Source organism: Belonocnema kinseyi, chromosome 3, assembly GCF_010883055.1.
Source record: "Belonocnema kinseyi isolate 2016_QV_RU_SX_M_011 chromosome 3, B_treatae_v1, whole genome shotgun sequence".
Lineage (NCBI taxonomy): Eukaryota > Metazoa > Arthropoda > Insecta > Hymenoptera > Cynipidae > Belonocnema > Belonocnema kinseyi.
Genome location: NC_046659.1, coordinates 86,024,564 through 86,046,133, shown reverse-complemented (window position 1 = coordinate 86,046,133; position 21,570 = coordinate 86,024,564). Strand labels below are relative to the sequence as shown.

At 25.2% G+C, this 21,570-nt stretch overlaps 1 protein-coding gene across 2 annotated transcripts; it reads right to left on the bottom strand.

Annotated features, from left to right (window-relative positions):
* Positions 1-5,530: 5,530 nt before the first annotated feature.
* LOC117169667 (ninjurin-2-like) lies at positions 5,531-21,432 on the bottom strand. Of its 2 annotated transcripts, XM_033356147.1 has the most exons (5): positions 20,966-21,432; positions 17,649-17,746; positions 9,241-9,351; positions 9,083-9,148; positions 5,531-6,316 (listed from the first exon to the last, which is right to left on the bottom strand). In XM_033356147.1, exons 1-5 carry the CDS (start codon positions 21,156-21,158, stop codon positions 6,098-6,100), a joined length of 687 nt encoding a protein of 228 aa, XP_033212038.1. In that variant the 5' UTR covers positions 21,159-21,432; the 3' UTR covers positions 5,531-6,097. The 2 variants fall into 2 exon arrangements, with proteins under 2 accessions (XP_033212038.1, XP_033212039.1); XM_033356148.1 differs by lacking the exons at positions 17,649-17,746; positions 20,966-21,432 and adding an exon at positions 9,749-10,137.
* Between the last annotated feature and the right edge of the window lie 138 nt (positions 21,433-21,570).

Genomic DNA, 21,570 nt, shown 5'->3' with positions numbered 1-21,570 from the left:
TTTGGTTTGCAATGTATTTTTTTAACTGAAAATTTGTTTATTCTATTTTTGATTGGAAATTGATATATTTTAGTTGAAAATTCAAGTATCTGGTTGAAAATTCAGGTATATTGTTTCAAATTTGTTCTCTTTGGCAGAAAATTAGCCTTTCTACTGAATATTCAAAATTTCCTTTGTAATTTTTCTTTCTCTCTCGATTTTTGGTTGAATTTAACTGGTTTTGATTAAGAATTAAAATCTTTTTTGTTTGGAATATTAATTACAACATTTTTTGTTCAGAATTCATCTTTTCTGAGTGAAAATTTAATTGCTTGAGTTAAATAAAAAGTTAATTAAACTTAAACTCTTTTGTTTGAAATAATTTTTTTTGGCAGAAGATTCATCATTCTAATTTAATATTCACCTCTTAATTATTCCAGTTTAATATTCTATAATTTTATTTAAAAATTCACCTCTTTGTTTTCAAATTAATTTTTATAACAAACAAATTGTAAAATTCAATACTTCTACTTTAGTGGAAAATGCATCTCTTTGATTGAACATTAATTTTTTAAATAAAAATTTGAGTATTCACTTTTTGGTTGAAAATTGGTATTTTTTAGTGTAAAATTCGCCTTTTTATGGAAATTAATCTTGTTCGAAAATTCATTTTCTTGTTTGAAAATAAAAATGCTTGGTTGAAAGTTATTATTTTTTTTTAATTCACCTTTTAGTTTGAAATTCATATATTCCAGTTAAGATTCATCATGTTAGTTGAAAACCGATCACTTTGGTTGAAAATTTATGTATCTTTATATTTCTTCTTTTTACTTGAAAATTCAAAATTTGGTTTGCAGTTTTTTCTTTCCCTTGATTGAAAAATCTTTCTTAGCTGAAAATTCAATTCATATTGTCTGTTTTGGTTAAATACAACTGTTTTTGATGAAAAATTTAAATCTTTTTTGGTTGAAATATCAATTACTACATTTTTCGTAGAGATTCTTTTTTTATTAAAATTTAATTGTTTGAAAGTTAAACTCTTTTGTTTAAGATTATATTTTGCTAGAAGAGCAATAATTTTAATTGAATATTCACCTCTTAACTATTACAGTTTAATATTCCATAATTTTAGTTAAAAATTCGTTTCTTTGTATTAAAATTAAATTTTTAGTTGTAAATCTCTTTGAACATTGATTTTTTAAACGAAAATTTGACTATTCATTTTTTGTTTGACTTCTTTCTCTTTTTTTGTTATTGAAAATTCATGTATTTTGTCGAAAAATCGCCCTCTTAGAAAAATGAATGTTTCTGGTTAAAATTAGAATTTTTTGCTGAAAATTTAATTATTCCAGTTAAAGGATCATTTTTTTGTTTGCTGAAAATTCACCTTTTTTGTTTAAAATTCAACTATTTCACTTGAAGATTCATAATCTTAGTTAAAAAATTAATCAGTTGGGCTCAATTTTTTTTTAACTGGGAATTGAACTATTCTATTTTTTGTTGAAAATTTATATTTTTTAGTTCAAAATTCAACTTCATATTTTCGGTTTACAATTCAACTACTCCAGTTGAATATTCACCATTTTACTTAAAAAATTCATCTCTTTGGTCGAACCTTAATTTTTAACTGGAAATTTAACTATTGATTTTTTGGTAAAAAAAATAATCTTCTGGGTTGAAAATCGAAATATTCCAGTTAAATAATAATAATTATCCAGTTAAATCCAGTTAAATAAATAATAAAAAAAGTTACTCTTTTGTTAAAAATTCACCTTTTCAGTTAAAAATTTATCTATTCCAGTTGAAGATTCATCATGTTAATTGAAAATTGATCACTGGTTGAAAATTTATTTCTTTGGTGGAAAATTAATTTTTTTAACTTGAAAATTGAACCATTGCATTTTTGGTTGAAAACTTATTCTTTTTTTAGTTCAAAATTCAACTATTTGTTGAATATGTATCTTTTTTAGTTGAAAATTCAAGTATTTGGTCGAAAATTCGTGTATTTTGCTTTAAAAAATCGTCTTTCTGTAAAACATTAAGATTTTAATTTAAAAGTTATAATATTTGGATAAAAATTCATAAATCTTCTTGAAAATTCAATATTTTCACTTGAAAAGTTAGAGCTTTAAAGCGGGTTGAATTTAATAATATAATGCCCACATTAGTTTTACCTAAATATATACTGAATTTTAATTATATGAAGATAAAATAAAAATTGGTTTGAAATATTATTCAAATTCATGAACTTTCGGGACAAGTTCAAGAAATGATTAATTATGGTTTTATTATTATTTAATTAATCGATGTTACTAATATATTTAAGAATATATTTTAACATAACTTTTCGTTTAAAAAAATTTTTCGATGGAATAAAACTGGAATGTTCAAGGTATTTTTTTCCAGGATTTGAGTAGACACCCTGGCAGTCAATATTTCCTTAACTAAATTAAAAATGGGCTTGTGTTTAGGGAAAGAGATTAATTATTTTCATTTTACAGGAGGTGGTGGAAAAGGAGGGGATGTAAGTTATTAAAATAATTCAAACTCCATTCAACTATTTTCGATCTATATAATTGTGGAATTTTGCAGAAAAAGCCAGAAGCAAATGGAGGAGGAAAAGCAGCAGTTGACTCTGCTGCCGGAAAATCTACACCATCGAAACCAAATGCAGATGCTGGAAAGAAGGGTGGCAAAAAAGGTTCTATATTTAATTATTTTCCATATGTTTTACTTTTATCAAACAATTCCCATATATTACCAATTTTTTTAACAATTTTAATATTCTGGGTTTCGATTCGAGGTATGGCTTAAGTATTCGGATTGTTTTAAGAAAACTTTAAAATTGAACTTTAAAAATTGATTAATTTAAAATTTGCGACCAGATCGACACCCTGAAATTAAGTTTAAAATTTTGAATATGCAGTGGTCACAGTGGTTCAGCAGTGAAATTTTAGGGAAAATATGAGACTTTTTGTTAAAAAAATTAGTCAAAGTAGGCGCCGTGTGCCCGCAAAAATTGGTTTTATAGCCTATTAAGAATACATGAATTAAGTCTTATTGGATTCTTTACATTACATTCTTACTTTTTTTTAAATTTTAATTAATGTAACCCGTTTTGGTAAAATATAAAAAATGGATTTCAGGAAATATGTTAAAATACAAAAATATAGTTATTTAAATATGGCGACTATATATTTTCTGGAATCTTTTTTTAGCATTTTAAGTTATGATGAAAAATGAACAAAAAAACTTTTTTTTATTCTTATTACCTTTGCGCTTGACTTTAATGTTGATTTTGCTATATGTAATCATCTCGATCTACAAAAAATACCTAGAAAGTAGAGTGGTACACATTTTTTTTTTAATTTTCATCAATATGTTCGAATCCAAAAAAAAAAAATATATTAAACGCTTACTTCTCACTAGAATAAAAGAAATTTGTGTGAATTTTATTTAAAATCCTCAATATTAGGAGAATCAAGTTAAAACAGAAATTTCTCTTTGCAATTAGCCATATAATTCGAAACAAGAATTACTTTTTAAATATCGACCCCACAAGTCTGTTTAATAGAGTCGTAAAAATGCATATAAGTGAAAAATGAGGATTTTTGAGTTTTTGGTGCTAATTATAATTTTTTCGGTTTTGTGTATAGCAATTTTCCTAAAAATAGAGTTGGAAAGTCGTGGGTTTTCCGAATATTTTTTCAACTTTTTAGTTAAAGCGAGGAATAATTAATTAAATTTAAGAAAAATAATTGTTTAAACAATTTTTGATTAATTATAACAATCTTTTCTTAGAATAATTAGGTTGAGTTAATAATTGAAGTTAAAAAACATAATTGTTTCATCAATTTATTATTATTTTTAATAATATTGTCTTTAAATAATGCTAGAAAGTTTCGGTTTTTCTGCGATATTCAAGTTTTTGTCCACTTTTCGCTTAGAATGAAGTAATAATTATTGCAAATTACTAAACATAATTGTTCAAACAAAATATTATTATCTATAACAATCTTCTCCTATTGCAATGCTCGATAGTTGCGCTTTTTTCTTAAATCTTAAGTTTTGCTTTGTCTTCTTAGTTATGAACATCAACTAGAATCATTTTTTAATAGTATTTTTTGTTTTCAAAATAAATTATTCTTACTCTTTTGCCAATTTTCTTGCTTTTTATTTAATTTTAATAAATGTAATTTCTACCTGCTATTATAAAATACTGAAAATAAGTGTGGTATATCAATAATGTTACTTTTAAAATCTTTTTAACAATATATTCAATTTATAACAAAGTTTAACGATTACTGGGACCGTCACGATTACCGAGACATTCACTTTATCTTTTTTATTTCAGAAAAATATATTCACTAAAAAGAAAGTGACTGTTTAAAAAATGATTCTCTCGTTTTACTTATTATTTGTTTGTAAATAAAAAGTCAAAGCAAGTAAATTTTTTTAGATAAACCCACAACATTCTAGCAATTATTTAAGAAAAGGTAGTTATAAACAATAATCTTTTGTTTAAACAACTATTTTTGCTCAATTTCCTTAATTATTACCTCACTATTAGTGGAAAATTGACAAAAAGTGGAAATTTTCACAAAAACACCAACTTTCTAGAATTATTCTATGATAATATTATTATAGATAATAGTAAATGGGTTAAAAAATTATTTCTGTTAAATTTAATTACATATTGTCTCGCTCTAATTAAAAAGTTGAAAATATGTTGAAAAATTCAGAAAAACCGCGACTTCCTAACTTCAAAGTAAATTTTCTAAGAGAAAATTGCTAAAAATAATAAGAAATTCTTTAAATAATTTATGTAAACGTTCAATTATTAGTAAAAAGTATTATTTTATGCATTAGAAATAATTTGTATTATTGATATAAAAATTCGAAAAACACCATATTTTACTTATGGGGTTTTAAACCCTATAATGCATAGTTACGGGGTTGTTAATTAAAAATTAATTATTTATTCGAATTCTATAGCTAACTGTGAAGAGAAGTATTAAGTTTCAATTCGATTCACATAATATTGACGATTCTTAAGAAAATTGACAAAAACTTCTTTTTCATTATGGAAAAGGAGTGTTCAGCTTCACGGGGCTTGTGGTACCTATAAATATCAATTTAAAAAACAAAACATTTATTTTTTTATGGATTTGAACAAATTTCCGAGTTTTTGAGATTTTAAGAAAAAGGAGGGAAATAGTGAAAAAAAGGAGCAGAAGACTGACTGTGATCTCTGGATATATTAATTATTTACTTTCCCTGATTTTGTTGGTCTATCACAGAATTATCACTAGATTCCATTTTTTTTAGCAAAATTAACAAACCTTTTCAGTTGTCCATTTTGAAGACGGATGGATGTGTAGAGCATTTTCCATAAAACGGAGATGATCATACGATTTGGAATAAAATTAGAAAATAATATTCGGAATTTCTCCAAAAATTGTCCTCTCTAATGAAAAAGTAAATGATCAATTTCAAAGATAAGGTGTATATACTGACGCTCTAAAAATAAAATCATTCTTGTTCCAGGTGGCAAAAAGTGACAGCAATTAAACTATCAGTGAAAGCAGTTACTCACATCCTAAATATCTCTTGTTATATAATTTATTCACTGTTAATTAATTAATTAATCAATTACAATTTAAAATGTATGTTTTATTTTTTACTACTTATCAATCACTTATTGCTATAATATAAAAATTTGGTTCTACAGAATGATAATCAAATCTAATAAAACTTGAAAATGAAATATTCAGTTTTCAATCTAATATTAAAATCCTACTGCTGCGTCCAAGATTTCATTTTATAGAAATTTTCTGGCAGGTGATTATCTCAGAGGTAATCTGGTATTTGTGAAAATAATTTAAGTTCAAGATTGTTCTTTAAAATGCTAGATGAATACAAAATGGGAAAATAGTATCTTATTTACTAATTGATCAATAATTTAAATGAAAGTGGTCATGTTAATCTCCTTTTCATTCACGTTCTTAAATTAGAGTATTTCGCGACAGTCCTATCCATTTCGTTGATACTGATATGTATTGGATTTTTTATATACGGATATAAAATAATTTAAATATTGGTTATTAATATAATGTCATCACGCGTTTCCTTCATCGGAAATGCTGGGCTTCATAGATCTATATTGAACGTAATTTGAATCTCGCAATTCGAATGAAGAAAGTATCACGTTCACGGCCACGGTCACTACCATCATTGACATGCAGACATCGTTCCATAAATTCGCTTTGCCTTGATGATGCTCGTTGTTTATATCAAAGTTTGATCCCAATAATACGCAAATTATGCCTTGCACAAGCTGTAACGAAAGAATCTTTTGATAGAAAGATTTACACTTTTTATTAAAATATTTTGTGGCCTTCGTACGTACAAGGTCTTCAAAGTTCATAACATATTTCTGAATGTTTTGGAAATATTTTAGGGTATTATTATTTGAAGGAATTTTAAAGAATTTAGGATATTTAAAAAATTTCCGAAGAAATTTCAAGAGCTTTAAAAAGTATGAAGGGGTTTCAAAATTTTTTAGTATTTTAAGGTATTTTCGAAGATTCCAGGCAATTTTTAAGAGATTTCAATAATTTGAAGGGATTCCAAAGAATGTGAAGATTTTATGGTATTTAAAAAAATTCCAAGGAATTTTAAAGCCTTTCAAAACGTTACAAAGAATTTCATAGGATTTTATTTATTTTTTTATTTTTAAACATTCCAAAGAATTTTTAATAGATTTCAATAATTCGAAGTCATTCTGAAGGATTTAAACAATTGTAGGTTATTTTAAATATTTTCAACCAATCTTCAAGAGCTTCAAAAATGTTCAAAGGATTTGAAAAGGGTTTTAATATGTTAACTTATTTCAACAGATTCCAAGGCACAGATTTATTAATTTTCAAGAATTTTCAAAGGATTTTAATTATTTTTAAGGATTTATAACAAATGTGATGCGGTTTTAATGAATTTCTGAATATATGGAAAAGATATTTTAGAAGATTTCAAAGGATTTAAATGCTTTTAAAGGATTTTAAAAGCTCTCAAGGTGCTTTAATAAATGTCTCAGGATTTCAGTAAATATCATCTGATTTCACGAAATTTTACAATACTTGATCATATTTTAGTAACTTTAAATTGATATATTCACAAGAATAAAAAGGTTTTTAATTAGATTTCCATATATTTCAAGGTATTGCTAAAGATTAAGCTTGAAAAAAAAGTTTTTTATGTTATTTTAAAATATTCCAAAGAGTTTTCAATTAATTTCAATTATTTGAAAGCATTGAAACAGATTTTAAATTTTCAAAAGATTTCAAGGAATTTTCTATTGATTTCAATAATTTGAAGGAATTTTAAAGAATTTGAAAGATTTTAGCGTATTTTTAGAAATTCCGAGGAATTTTCGAAAGCTTCAAAACCTTTCAAGGGATATCATCAAAAGATTTTAAATAATTTTAAAGATTTTAAGATATTTTAAAAGATTTCAAGGAGTTTTCAATTGACTTCAGTACATTGAAACCATTCCACAAGATTTTAAATATTTCATATTTTTATAAGATTCCAAGGCATTTTCTTTTGATTTAAATAATTTGAAGGGATTTCAAAGAATATTAAAGGTTTTAGAGTATTGTTGGAAATACCTTGGAATTTTCAAAGGCTTCAAAAGATTTCAAGGGATATAAACAGATTTTAAAGAGTTTTAAAGATTTTAAGATATTTAAAAATATTCCAAGGAATTTTTTATCGATTGAAATAATTTGAAGCAATTTAACGAAAATGTAGGGTTTTATGGAATTTTGAAAAATTCAAAGGAATTTTTAAGAGCTCTGAAAAATGTCAAGGGATTTCGAAATATTTTAAAGGATTACAAATATTTAAGTTATTTTTAATATATTTCAACAATCTGAAGTGAATCTAAATAATTTTTAATATTTTAGGGTATTTTTAAAAATTCCGAAGAATTCTCTAGAGTTCTGCAAAATTTCAAGGATTTCAAAAGATATTTTAAAGGATTTGAAATAATTTAGGGTGTTTTTATTTGTGTAAATGTCAAGAAATTTTCAAGAACTTTAAGAAATCTCAAAAGGTTTTAAATGTTTTGAAATATTTTCAATTGATTTTAGCAATCTAAATGTATTTGAAAAATTTCAAAGAAATTTTCAGGAGTTCTAGAAAATTTTAAGGGATTTCCAAGGATTTTAAACATTTTCTTGCGATTTTAAAAAATTCGGAAGGGACTCCAAGGGATTTTATATGATTTCAGGGATTTTGCAGAGATAACAAGATTTAAATTATCTTGAATTATTTTTTATTTTTTTAATTCTTTTAAATTTACTTGAATTCTTCTATTCTTTACCCGGAATTCTTATAAATAATTGATCCTGAAGTCCTTTAAACTCACTTTGGATCTTAGACGCCTCATCAAATCCTTTTCAATTCCCTTGAATTTTCTAAAGCAATTTCAAAGTTACGGAATGCAATTAATTTTTTCATATCAATGGAATTTTCGACATTTTTTAAATTCATTTGTAATGAATTGTTTTAAAATCTTATGAATTTATCCGGAATTTTTATAATTTTCATCGAGTTTATCATTATTTACTTCCTGGGTAAGAAATTAATCACTATTTCAGTTTAAATAGGTCACTTTTTCACTGTTTTAAACGTTAATTAGACTATGGCAGCCCTGCGAATATTAAATAAAAATGTATAAACTTGAATTAATTTTATTCTATCTATTTACAAAAGAAACTGCATATTAAAAGTGTTACAAGATTAGAATTTGGTCTTGGATGGTGAGGGAAAATGAAAAATTAGTCACGGAAAAGTCAGGAAATTTTGAAAATAAAGTTGGCGGTCACTCTGATTGAAAACAAAAAGTGTTATAAGGACAAAATTAAAAAAAAATAGCTTTAACAAACTTATATTATACTGAAGGGTGTTTATGCTATAAATAAGAATTTTATCTAGGTTGTCTATAGTCATCGTTTCCTTCAAGAGAACGTACTAAGAGGCGACAAAAAACTAGATCATTATATTATTAGAAATCTGAACTAAGTATGAATAATAAAATTACCTGTAATCCAATAGATATGCCGATTAATGTCAGCATAAGGGTGTAATAATCGTGTTCAACTCCGATCTAAAAAAATAATAATTTTTTGAGGAATTTTTTTATATTTTGAACATAAAATGTTTTTTTTAATCCTTGATTTAAACTTTTTTCACAATTACCTGCAGGATAAACTTGAGTTGAGATGCATTTGTAGTGAGCAGGGCAATGTCTAGCATCCCTTGAGCGATTGTTTTCTTTGTTGCGTATCGATTTACGTCCCACATTTTGGGCTACAAAAAAAAATAAACCCAAACATTAAAACAATAACATTTTTAAATCTTGGAAATTTTGAAAACGTAGATTCAGAATTAAAATTTTTGCATGCCAAATATTTTTTTATTCTCTTATTGCACAAGACAAAAATTTTGCAAATGGTGTATTTAGAATTTATTTAGGTGCCCACGAAACAAAATTCAACTTTTGAGTGGATTATTAATTTCTAATCAAGTAAATTGATATATGTACGTGAAATTTGTGAACTCAACGTGCAATACTGTGATATACCTTTATTGGAATAAATGACAAAAAAACTATTTCAATTGCACAATTATTTAAAAAATTGAATAAAGGGTGATGGGCAGCCGGGTATTCGGATGTACACACAAGGGTTATTTTCTGAATACCTACTTTTTTCACAACCTGATTTGCAGCTTCAGACGAAATTGGGTATTCAACAACAAATGGCGGATTATTAGGATTATTGCGATTATTAAATTCTCTTTGAAATTGTACCGCATTATAATGGCTATATGAAGGTTCTCTAGAGACTGATAATCGCGAAACTCTTGAATTCTCGAAATCCTCATTTCCATGAGACACAGGTTGGCCAAAAGTTACCGGTTTGGCTGATGAAGGAGTTCGAGACATTTTATTCTGTATTTATATTTAAGGGTCAGTTTTAGAAAAGGATTTGCATTCCTCTTTAAATTATATAATTCTGAACACGAGACACAGTTTTTATCACTTTAAAAAAATCCTTTAATCGCATAAAAAAGTAAAGGCCGTGAGAAGAAATAGACGATGTGAAATGTTCGAACGGAGAATTGTAACTAACATAAAATTTCCTCCAGTTCTATGTCTATAGATTAAAAGACTACTTATAATGGTGGAAAGAGGCCAGGGCCTCATTTAATGTCAAATATCAATCCTAAGTAGCAACCAGGAAAATTTATCCATATCGAGTTTTTGATGCAAAGTATTTCACTATTTCTCAAGGAACGTCTATTGATTAAATAAAAATAATTTTTCAAAATTTAAACCCCCTTCTACTACTATTTGTACTTGAAATTTTTTTTACTCGATATATGAAAAAATTATTAATTATTTTCAACGTAAACGACATTTCAAGGGATTTTAAAGTAGGTGGAGTCTACACTGCCGACGCCGGCAAGGAAGCTGTTTGCCGGCTCTTTTTCACGAAAAGAGAAATACGAAAAACCAGAGAATTACCTAAATAGTCATCTAAATACCTGAAAATATATAATTTTCAAGGTGAAAACAGATAAAATTCATGTTATTCAAAATGAAAATAATCGGTTGGCATTATTTTCTCATGAAAATACGGTGAAAATATCGTTTTTATTATATGCTTTGTTTGACTTTGATGTTTTTTTTTTGCAAATTCCATAGCCATATTTTTGTAATCAGTGCATAAAAATAAACCCTACACGCTTTTTGTTACTTCACACTCGGGGGGGGGGGGGGGGGGGGGGGGGGGGGGGGGGGGGGCATGCAAGCTACTACGTTTAACGTATTTCAAAGGTCTATATAAAGTATTCGAAACAATTAAAAAATGTATGCCACTAAAGTACGAATGTTTGAAAACAAAAATATGAATTTTTTTTCAATTACTCGAACTAATTTTTCGACATTTAATTATCGTAAAAATAACTACTGTAAACATGTTTAGATTAGAACAGTTCAAATTTTCAGAGTAAAAAATTAGTTATCAACCCAGAAAAAAAATTTAACAAAATAAATAATAAGCAAATTCGATAAGAATCAAATCAATCCTTTCTTCGACTTTAAACAAATTTACAAACTAAATAGTTTAATTTTAAATTTAAACAAAAATTATCGACGATAAATTAAATTTTCAGTTGATAAAATTAATTTTGTAAAAAAAAAAGATTTTTCAACAAAATAGTTAAATTCTCAACTAGAGAGATCAATTTTTAACTAAAGTGATAAATCTTTAACCAAAAGAAAGCATTTTTAACAATGTAGTTCAACTTTCAATTAAGTAGCTGAGTTTTCAAACAAAAACTAGAAATCAATAGAAAAATGTGATAGTTGATATTTTAACTAGAAAGTCTTTCAATTTTGAATTGAAAAAGTTTAATTCTATAAAAAAGCTTAATTTTCAACGAAACAGTTTAATTTTCAAATAAAAAAAAATTAATTTTCAACCAAAAAATATGACATTTCAAACCGAAAAACGCAATTTCAACCAGATACATGATCTCTTTATCAAATAGTTGAATTTTTAACTGAAAGAGATCATTTTTCAACCGCAAATGGAATAGTAAAATTTGCAGTTAAAAAAATTAATTTCCATCCCAGAAAAAAGAAACAAATTTTCAACAAAATAAATAAATTTTGGACAAAATAATTTAATTTTCAAATAAAATTTTTTTTTTTAACCAAAACAGATGAATTTTGAAAAAAAAAACAACTAATTTTCAGTTAAAAAAGTAACTTTCAGTCCCAAAGAAATCTCAACAAAATAATTGAATCTACAACCAAATAGTGTAATTTTGAACTAATAAGGTTCACTTTTCAACCAAAAGTGAAACTAATTTTCAGTTAGAAAATATTAATTTAAAACATTTTTCAGAAAAGTAAATGTATTTCGAACCAGTTTCATTTTCAACTGATGAATATCAATTTTCAGCAAAGAATGGAATAGTTAAATTTTTATTTACAAAAATTAATTTTTAGCGAAAAAAATGGTTTTTACAAAGTATACCAGCTTTCAACTAATTAGTTAAGTTTTTGGCAAACGAAAAATAAACTGTCAATGAACAATGTGGTTATTTATATTTTAACTGAAAAATATGTTTATTTTAAATATAATACTGTTAAATTCTACGAAAAAATGCGAATTTTTAACAAAAGAGTACAACTTTGAACTAAATTAGATTATATTTTTAACCAGTTGCATTTTTATTGAAAAAAAATTTAATTTCTGCCAAAACAGATAAATTTTCAAACCAAAAAGACGAATTTTTTAACAAGATACATAAACATAAACTTTTAAACAAATAGTTAACTTTTCAACTGAAAATGAAAGTGTAATTTTTCGTATAAAAATTAATTTCCAACCCAAGCAAATGCGAATTTGGAACAAAATAAATGAATTTTCAACCAAATGTTTTAATATTCAACTACAAAAGATCAGTTTTTAACAAAAAATGGAACAGTTAAATTTTCAATTAAGAAAATTAAATTTTAAACAAAAAATTTCAACAAAATAGTTCAATTTTCAACCAAAGAGATCAATTTTCAACTAAAGTGATAAATCTTTACCCAAAACAATGAATTTTTAACAAAATGGTTTAACTTTCAACTAAACAGTTGAATTTTCAACCCACAAAGATTTTAATTTAAAATAAAATGTAATTTAATACAACTAAAATGACGATTTTTCAACAAAATAATTGACATCTCAGCCTAAATAAATTACTTTTTTTTATCAAAAATGGAATAGGGGATAATACCTTACAATAGATAATAAACATACATAATCACTAATTTAAAATACTAATGCATGTAAAATAATCAATTAAATTTAATGAATAGTGAGGATACTATATTTATTAATAAATTGATATTGAAATTTTCCATTTTGTCCACTTTAGCGTAAAAAATGTGTTTTACGCTGAAACAGGTTAAAAATATTTAATACGAATGACTGCTACTTTTAAAAGTGTTTACAACGTTAACAACCAAAATTTTCATAAACAATTCTTAGGCGAAAAATATTTAAATTTAAGGAGTTTTCAATTTTTTATTTTCTTCAATCGTCGAAATTTCTACAGATTTTCCTAAAAATAATATTTATGTGGTAAAATATAACAATTTCAATGATTGTGAACAATAAAAGTAAATTGTTAATTTTAGCAGTTTAACGTAGAAGAAAATAGTGCTAGCGGATCCTTAGCATGCAGTGTTATTTTCATTTTTTAAACATTTTAATTTAATACCCGATTTTTCTACATGAAACAAAATTTTGAATGTTTATCTTGATTGTTCATAAATATTTAAACTGTTATATTTTACTAAATAATATCAAAAATACATTTGATTTTTAGTACAAATGTTGAATTTGTTCATCTAATTTGTTTAAAAAAATGTAAATGATTATTTTTTACCAAATATTATCAAAATCTGAAAAAATCTGAAAAAATATGAAAAAACCTAAAATTTAAATACTTTGCCAAAAAAAAACTGTTTATAGAAATGATGATTAATTTTTTATTAATTTTGTACACTATTTGCAAATTTGTTTATAACACTTAAATTGTTGAATGAGCAAATTATTTGTGTTCTGTGAGTCCCCATTAATTGATTTAAGACAATATAAAGTTTATTTAAGCTGTTTTGCATTGTTAACATATTTTTAAGGAAACTAACTTTTTCCATATTTTGAGTGACATTTTTAAAAATAAATAAACAAGACAAAAGTTCCAATCGTGAGACTCTTCAGAATTTAATTCAATAAAATAATTACTCGGACCAAAATTGAAGGCTCTAGACTTTGTTCAGTTTATTTTTGACAGCAACATTTATTTTGATAAAAGTTATTGAAAATTATTTAGAAAATCGTAATACTTATCTAATATTTGATTAGAAATCATAATCATATTACTAAGGATGTCATTTTAAAATGAAAGTTTCTTGAAATAATTTTTTGGAGGAAAGTATTCTTACAACATAAATGTTTTTAATGTTAAAAGTAAGGAAATAACCTTTAAACATAATTATTAAAAAAATGATTCCTTAAAAAATTAATTTTAAAAGATTTCAGCCATATAGAAATTTAATGTCAAAATTGGAAACAGTAGATTCGTAGAGAAGGCTTTCTCTGAAAAACTAAGCCATGATTGATTAAAATTCAACCATTTTTAAAAAATTGGCCGAAAGCGACAATAAGAAAAACTTTAATTATAAAAACTATTGTGGACGAGAGAAATATTTAAAAATGATTTTGAGGAAAAGTTTTAATCGGGCAGATGACCCGACAGTGGATAGTGAACCTACAGTAGATACTCATTAATTAAAAATACGAATGTATTTAAAATCATTGATTTAATTTGATTACTACTTAAAACACTTTACCCATTACTAATTTAAAATTAGAATTAATTAATATGCTATATTTGTGGTATTAATTAATAATTATATACTATAGGATGGTTTTCCTTATATTAAGGCGTCCAATTTTTATTTTTTTATTATTTTTGATAAGACTAAATAAAATTAAAGTCTCGAAAGCTGTCATTGAGTTTCAAAAGTTTAGCATTACCTTCTTTTAAACTTTTACACCAAAGTTTTATCAAAGTTTCTACAATCAACATACCAATAGTGTAAAGAAAAACTGTGTCTTTATATGATCAATATTGTGATTGACATTGCACTATCAACCATTTATTTTCATTGAAGATTACATTTATTTTATAATGAAAAAACTGATAATTGTTATCTGGTATTTCTGGCCCACAAATAGAATTTTTAACAATATTCTTTTATGCTTCTATCTAACAAAAGATAAAATAAAAATGGTAAAAGTTTAAATCATATTTATTTTATTGTTTTCATTCTTTTTATGTCACCTATTGATTCTAGCTTTTGTTTTTGCCTAGGGGAAACAAAAGGAAATGCAGTGTACTCAAAATGGTCATCTACGTGACTAACAGTACACAACGGGTACGCACATAAAAAGTATTCTTGTTTTTTTTCCCCTCGAGACAAAGTCTTTGATTAGGTAATCATAAACACTCGTTCGCATATCCTTTGTGTACTAATTAATCAGATTACTCAAAAGAGAGGAATAATCCTTAATCATGATTCATAATGTTATAAATAATTTTCAAAGGTGATTTACAATTGGATTTTTATTTAAAAATATAATTTTACATCACTCTTGAATATTATTTTTTTTTGTAATAATTTATTATGAATGAGAATAAAGATTAAAATGACACAAGTACGAAAATAAATGTTCCTTAACAAAAAGGTTCAATATAACATGTTTAAAACATTATATACAGTAGGGTGTCTAGCGATTCTTAAGAATAAAATTCAAGGTCATTTCTTGATTTTCAAGGTCAAAAAATTAAGTTATTTTCATGTTTTCTTTCTTATAAAATAAATAGGAAATTAATCGTTTCCTTGTAGTAAAATGAGCCATTGCATTTTTTGTTGACCAACAATTTACGAACTGTTGCATTTTATTAAATACTTCAGTAATAGAAATTAATGCCTTTTTAGAAATACTTAAAACGTTACTTTAAAATTTGATAATATTGTTTAAATTGTCACTTAACCCCAACTGATGATATCGAACTTCAACATTTTTGTTCCAAGTCGCTAAAAAATTTTCGGTAATTAATTTCGAAACCTTTGACATTTTTTTAGACATTGCGAAATCTTTAAAATCCTTAGTCTTTTGATCACTCTTGAAATCTTCCTGAATTTTGAGTAAAATCTTTGAAAAATAATTTAGACGCTCTTACGAAAACTTTCGAATACTTTTATAATCTTTGAAGTCCTTTAAATCTTTTGAAATTTTCTGATATCTCTTTAAGTCTTTTGAAATATTTGAAATTTCTCTTAAATCTTTCAAATATATATAAATGTTTGAAATCTTTGCTAAATATTTTTAAATCTTTGAAATACGATATTACACTCCTTTGTGAAAGCTTTTGAAATCATTTGAAATCTGATGTGCTACGCCTTTGCAAAAATCTTTGTGAAATCTTTGCAAGATTTTAAAATTCTTTTTTAAATTTTAAAACGTTTTGAAGTTTTTGCAATATTTTAAAACCTTTCGAAATTTGATTTAAGCATTCTGACATCTTTTGAAATCATTTGAAATCTGATGTTGCTACAGGGCTTTGTTAAATCTTTGTGAAATTGTTCAAATTTTTGTGATACCTTTTAAAATGTTTTGAAGTATTTAAAAAATTTGTGAAATCTTCTAAAATATTTTGAAACCTTTTAAATTTGATGCACACGCCCTTGTGAAGTATTAAAATTTTTTTTAATCTTTGAAATCTTTTTAAAATCTTCGTGAAATCTTCTAAAATATTTTAAAACCTTTTGAAATTGTTTAAAATCTTTGAACTGTGCTCAACACGCTTTTGTGAAACAATTTGAATCCTTGTAAATTCTTGGAAACTTTTGTGAAATCATTTGAATCTTTGTGAAATCCTTGAAATATCTGTAAATGATTGAAATCTTTGTGAAAAATTTTTATTTCGTTTCAAATATGACGCTAGGCGCCTTTGTGAAAGCTTTTGAATATTTGTAAAATCTTTGAAATCTTTTGTATTATTTTTAAATCTCTTAATATTTTTTGAGATTATTTAAAATATTTTTAATTTGATGTAATACACGTCTTTCTAAAATATTTTGAATCCTTATGAAGTCTTTGTGACCTCTGTGAAAATTTTGAAAGCTTTAACTCTTTGTGAAATGTTCTAAAAATATTTCTAAATGACTTTAACTCATATGAAATCGTTTAGAATCTTACGTACAAGCTTTTGTGAAACCGCTTGAATTCTTTGTGAAATTTTCTAAAATATTTTAAGCCTTTCGAAATTGCTTGACATCTTTTAAATTTTATGCACATGCCTTATCACATCTTTTGAATATTTGTGCAATCTTTGAAATTTTTGATAAATCTTTTATATTCTTTGAAATCATCTAATATCTTATGAAATTATTTGAAATTTTTTTAACTTAATGCACTACACAACTTTGTGGAATATTTTGAATCCTTGTTAAGTCTTTGTCACCTCTATGAGATTTGGTAAAGCTTTCAACTCTTAATGAAATCTTTTAAATATCTGTAATTCATGTAAAATCGTTTGAAATCCTACCTACACGCTTTTGTGACATCTAATAAACTCTTTGTGAAATCTTCTAAAAAAATTTAAACCTTTTGAAATTGTTTAATAAATATTTTTAAATCTGTATAATATATGTGAAATATTTTAAACTCTATAATCTGGTGTACCATAGACACTTTCAAGCAACTAATAATTATTATTTGCAATAAGAAAATACTAAAAGACTAACAGATTTAAATAACACTCTTCAGATTTCAATAAAATAAATGTTTGATAAACAAAAAATAAAGAAAAAATGAAACTCAAGGTTCTAATGAAAAGTTCAAGATTTACAGTTTTAAAAGTTTAAAAAAATATAAGGAGAATTCCAGATTTTTAAGGTTGATCACGGTCGCTTGACACCCTGATATATCTTAATTTTTAATGATAACAATTGCATAAAAATTGCTCACCGGTTCACCTATCACAACATTCGCAGCATTAGCCATGAGCCCGTTTCTGCCCAAAACACTTCCAAGGACTCCTACGGACATCTTTTTCAAAGAACTCACTATATAAGAATTAAGACTTCAATCAGACTTTACTTCGCATTAACAAGTGGCGAAGGGATAAAGTTAGCAGAATATTTAAAGCTCGTTGTGTCGGCAATGCACTCCAAACTCGTAATGGCTGGTTTATCGTTCACTGGCGCAGAGAATAAATAGAATTCATAACAAATAAAGGAACGATTTCCAAATCGATCTTTTATCACCATATCCTTCTTATCTTCCTACCACTTATTTACAAAACTACTAAAAAACACATTAGCATTATGGAAAAGTTTCTCTGCTCTAAATATTTGTCTCATCATATATTAAAAGAAATTAACCCAATTTATCAAACAAAATTTGAAAACAAAGACTAATTTTCACTGAAAATGAGGGAATTGAAACAATAGTATATAAGTAATAAGCAGGGCTGCCACATATTAATGTACTTGAAAAAAAGTGGAAAGTTACTAATTTAAACTCAAAAATAGGATCGAAAACACGAAAATTATAAATTCAAATAATTTTAATTTTAATATTGCAGATTTCGCAGCCTAAAATTCTCTTAAAACAGGGTAGATAGGGTGATTTTTCTCAAAAATAGGGGAATAAATTCATTTAAATAAAATTAATGTAGATTTAATTTAAATTAATGACAATGGATAATGAACTTACACTAGGATCATTATTAATTAAAAGCACAATTATACGTAAAATAATTTACTATAATTTTTTAATTATCAAGGCGTATAGCGTCTTAAGTATTAATTAAATAAAATAAATCATTTACATAGATTAGTATTTTAAATGAATGAGCTCCCCTAGGTACCATATTAAATTAAATATTAAACGCTTTAAATATCTAACCTTTTATGTAAAAATATTGCAGTTTCAACTAAATAGATGAATGAAAAATAAAACACTAATTTTTAACCAAATGGTATTTTTTTTTACTAAAAAAGATCAATTATGAATCAAAAAATGGAATAGTTAATTTTTCCGTTAAAACATTTATTTATTATGTTCAACTAAAAAATATGAAATTTAAAATAGAAGAGATGAATTTTCAATAAAGTAGATGGATTTTTAAATGAAAACATTAATGTTCAAGCAAGAAGATCAATTTTCTACCGAAGAAGTTGAAATTTTAAACAAAGTACATAAAAAAAATTAATTTTCGACAAGAAAGTTAATCTTCGACTGATAAAGTTAAAGAGAAAAATTTTCATGAAAATAATTGATTTTTTGAAATTAAAAAGTCGTATGTTTTCGGAAACCTTCGACTTTTAATCCCCCAAAAATTCATTTTCTGCAAAAAAAATATCAATTTTTAATACAAAAGTTAATCTTCGGCCAAAAAAGGTAGATACATTTTCATCAAAATAGTGTATTTTTTAGGTTCAAAAGTCGAATCTTTACAAAAACTTTTGACTTTTAATCCCAAAAAGATTAATCTTTTACCAAAAAATATGAGTTTTCAACAAGAAAGTTAATCTTCGACCAAGAAAGCTAAAGAGATAAATTTTCATCAAAATAGTTGATTTAAAAAAATTAAGAAGTCGAATTTTGTTCTGAAACCTTTGACTTTTAATCCCCAAAAGATTCATTTTCTGCCAAAAAATATCAATTTTCAATTATAAAGCTAATCTTCCACCAACAAAACTGACTGAAGAGATAAATTTTGATAAAAATAGTTGAGTTTTTGAGTTAAAAAGTCGAATCTTTTTTTTAAACTAACTTTCTTTCCCAAAAAGATCAATTTATTACTAAAATATATCAATTTTCAACCAAATAGTTAAATTTTCAAATAAAAAAGATCGATTTTCCAACAAAAAGGAAAGTTAAATTTTCATTTAAAACCATTAATTTCCAAAACAGACCATTTTTAAACCAAATAATTAAGTTTACAAACAAACTGATGAATAATCGATAAAAAAAATTAACTCTTAACGAAAAGTGCATACCGAAAGAAGGAATTTTCAACAAAACTGTTAAATTTTCCACCAAGATTTTTCAATCAATAAGGAAAAAAATTTCAATACGAATTTCATGCAAACCAGTTGTTTTCAACACAAAAATATTAATTTTTAACTTAAATATTTAATTTTCAACCAAAAAGATTAATTTTCTATCGAAAAAAGTTGAATTTTCAAACAAATATTTGAAGTTTATACTAAAAAAGAGATAAATTCTCAATTTTTTTTTACAAAAAAAGATTAATTTTAAACAAAAATTAGTTTTCAAGTTATAAAATCGAAAAATTTAGAAAAAAATAGACTTTTAATCCTGAAACGAAAGGATTTTTCAAAGGACAGTGAAATTTTCAACAAAAAAGTTCATTTTTAACCAAGAAAGGTAATTTTTAACCCAAAAACGAATTTTCTGTATGAAACGGCGAATTTTCAACAAAACAGTTTAATTTACGATTAAAGGATAATACTTTTTAACAAAACAGTGAAATTTTTAATAAAATAATTAAATTTTTACCCAAAAAAACACCAATTCTGAACCAAAAATATAGTAGTAGACTCTTCGATTAAAAAGACGAATTGTGGAACAAAACAGTTGCATTTTCGACTAAAAAATATTCATTTTTGACAAAATAGTTGTAGTATCAATAAAACAATTTAATTTTCAGCAGAATAATACAATTTTTACCAAAAAAGAATGAACTCTAAGCCAAAAATATCATAGTAAATTTTTCGACCAATAAATTAATTTTCTATCAAAAAATGCGAATGTTTAATAGAACATTTGAATTTTCCACCACAAAATATAGTTTGCCAACAAAAAAGTTGAATTTTCGAAAAAAATAATTTAATTTTCAACCAAATAATACAATTTTACCAAAAAAAAGATGAATTCTGAACCAGAAACATAATAGTAAACTATAAATACATATTAACTATTTTTTTTAGATGACCTCTAAAATCAAATGGATTAATGAGACTAAAGTGGACTTACCATTAAAGAAAAGGTGATTTAATAGTGACTTACGTGATTGCGTGGCAGCCCCGATAATAATGGAAGTGATTTGTTTTAAACTTAAAATTTAGACTAGAATGTTCGATAAAATAATTAATAGAAGTAAACAAAATTAATGCAAAATTCTTTTATAAATAGAACAATGTTTTGTTAACAATAAGAATTAAAAATACTTATGTTTATAGTTTTTTTTAGTTTTCAAAACAAATCACTTAGTTTTAGATTTTGTCCATTAAAGTAACATTGTAATTAATTACGTTTAGTGGCAATGTACTCGCTTATCATCGATGCCGTCGCTTCTCCAGACGAACTTGTACAAAATTCACTACATCTTACTCTTATATCCCGTCGATTAAAACTGACAATGCGCGAAAAGAATATCATCGATGCATACAAATTGTTGTGCTTATGACCTCGCAAATTTCCATGGTAACACGTGTCGCGCTTCATTGTAAAGGATGCACTTGGTGACCAAACGAAGAAGCTCAATGATTCAATACTTTATAAACTACACAAACATACATGCAAAATAAATTAGATTTCAACGATACTAGATTTGTTTCACCTGAAAACTTGAATTTTATCAAATGGATTATTGCAAATTGCTAATATAAAGTAGAGAACAAATTTTCAAGTCGGATTTGACAAATTAAAAAGTGCTTCCCTTACAGTAATAAGATATCCCATTGGATTTTCTGGGATATTCAAATATTCCAGGTGGAATGTATAAAAATATTAATGTCCTACTTGGAAAATTTGCATATCCTGAGGATATCAATGGGATATCCGATTGCTGTTCTAAAAACGTGAGGATCAACTGAAAACTGCGGACTTTATTGGAAAAAGTACGTTTTTACTACTA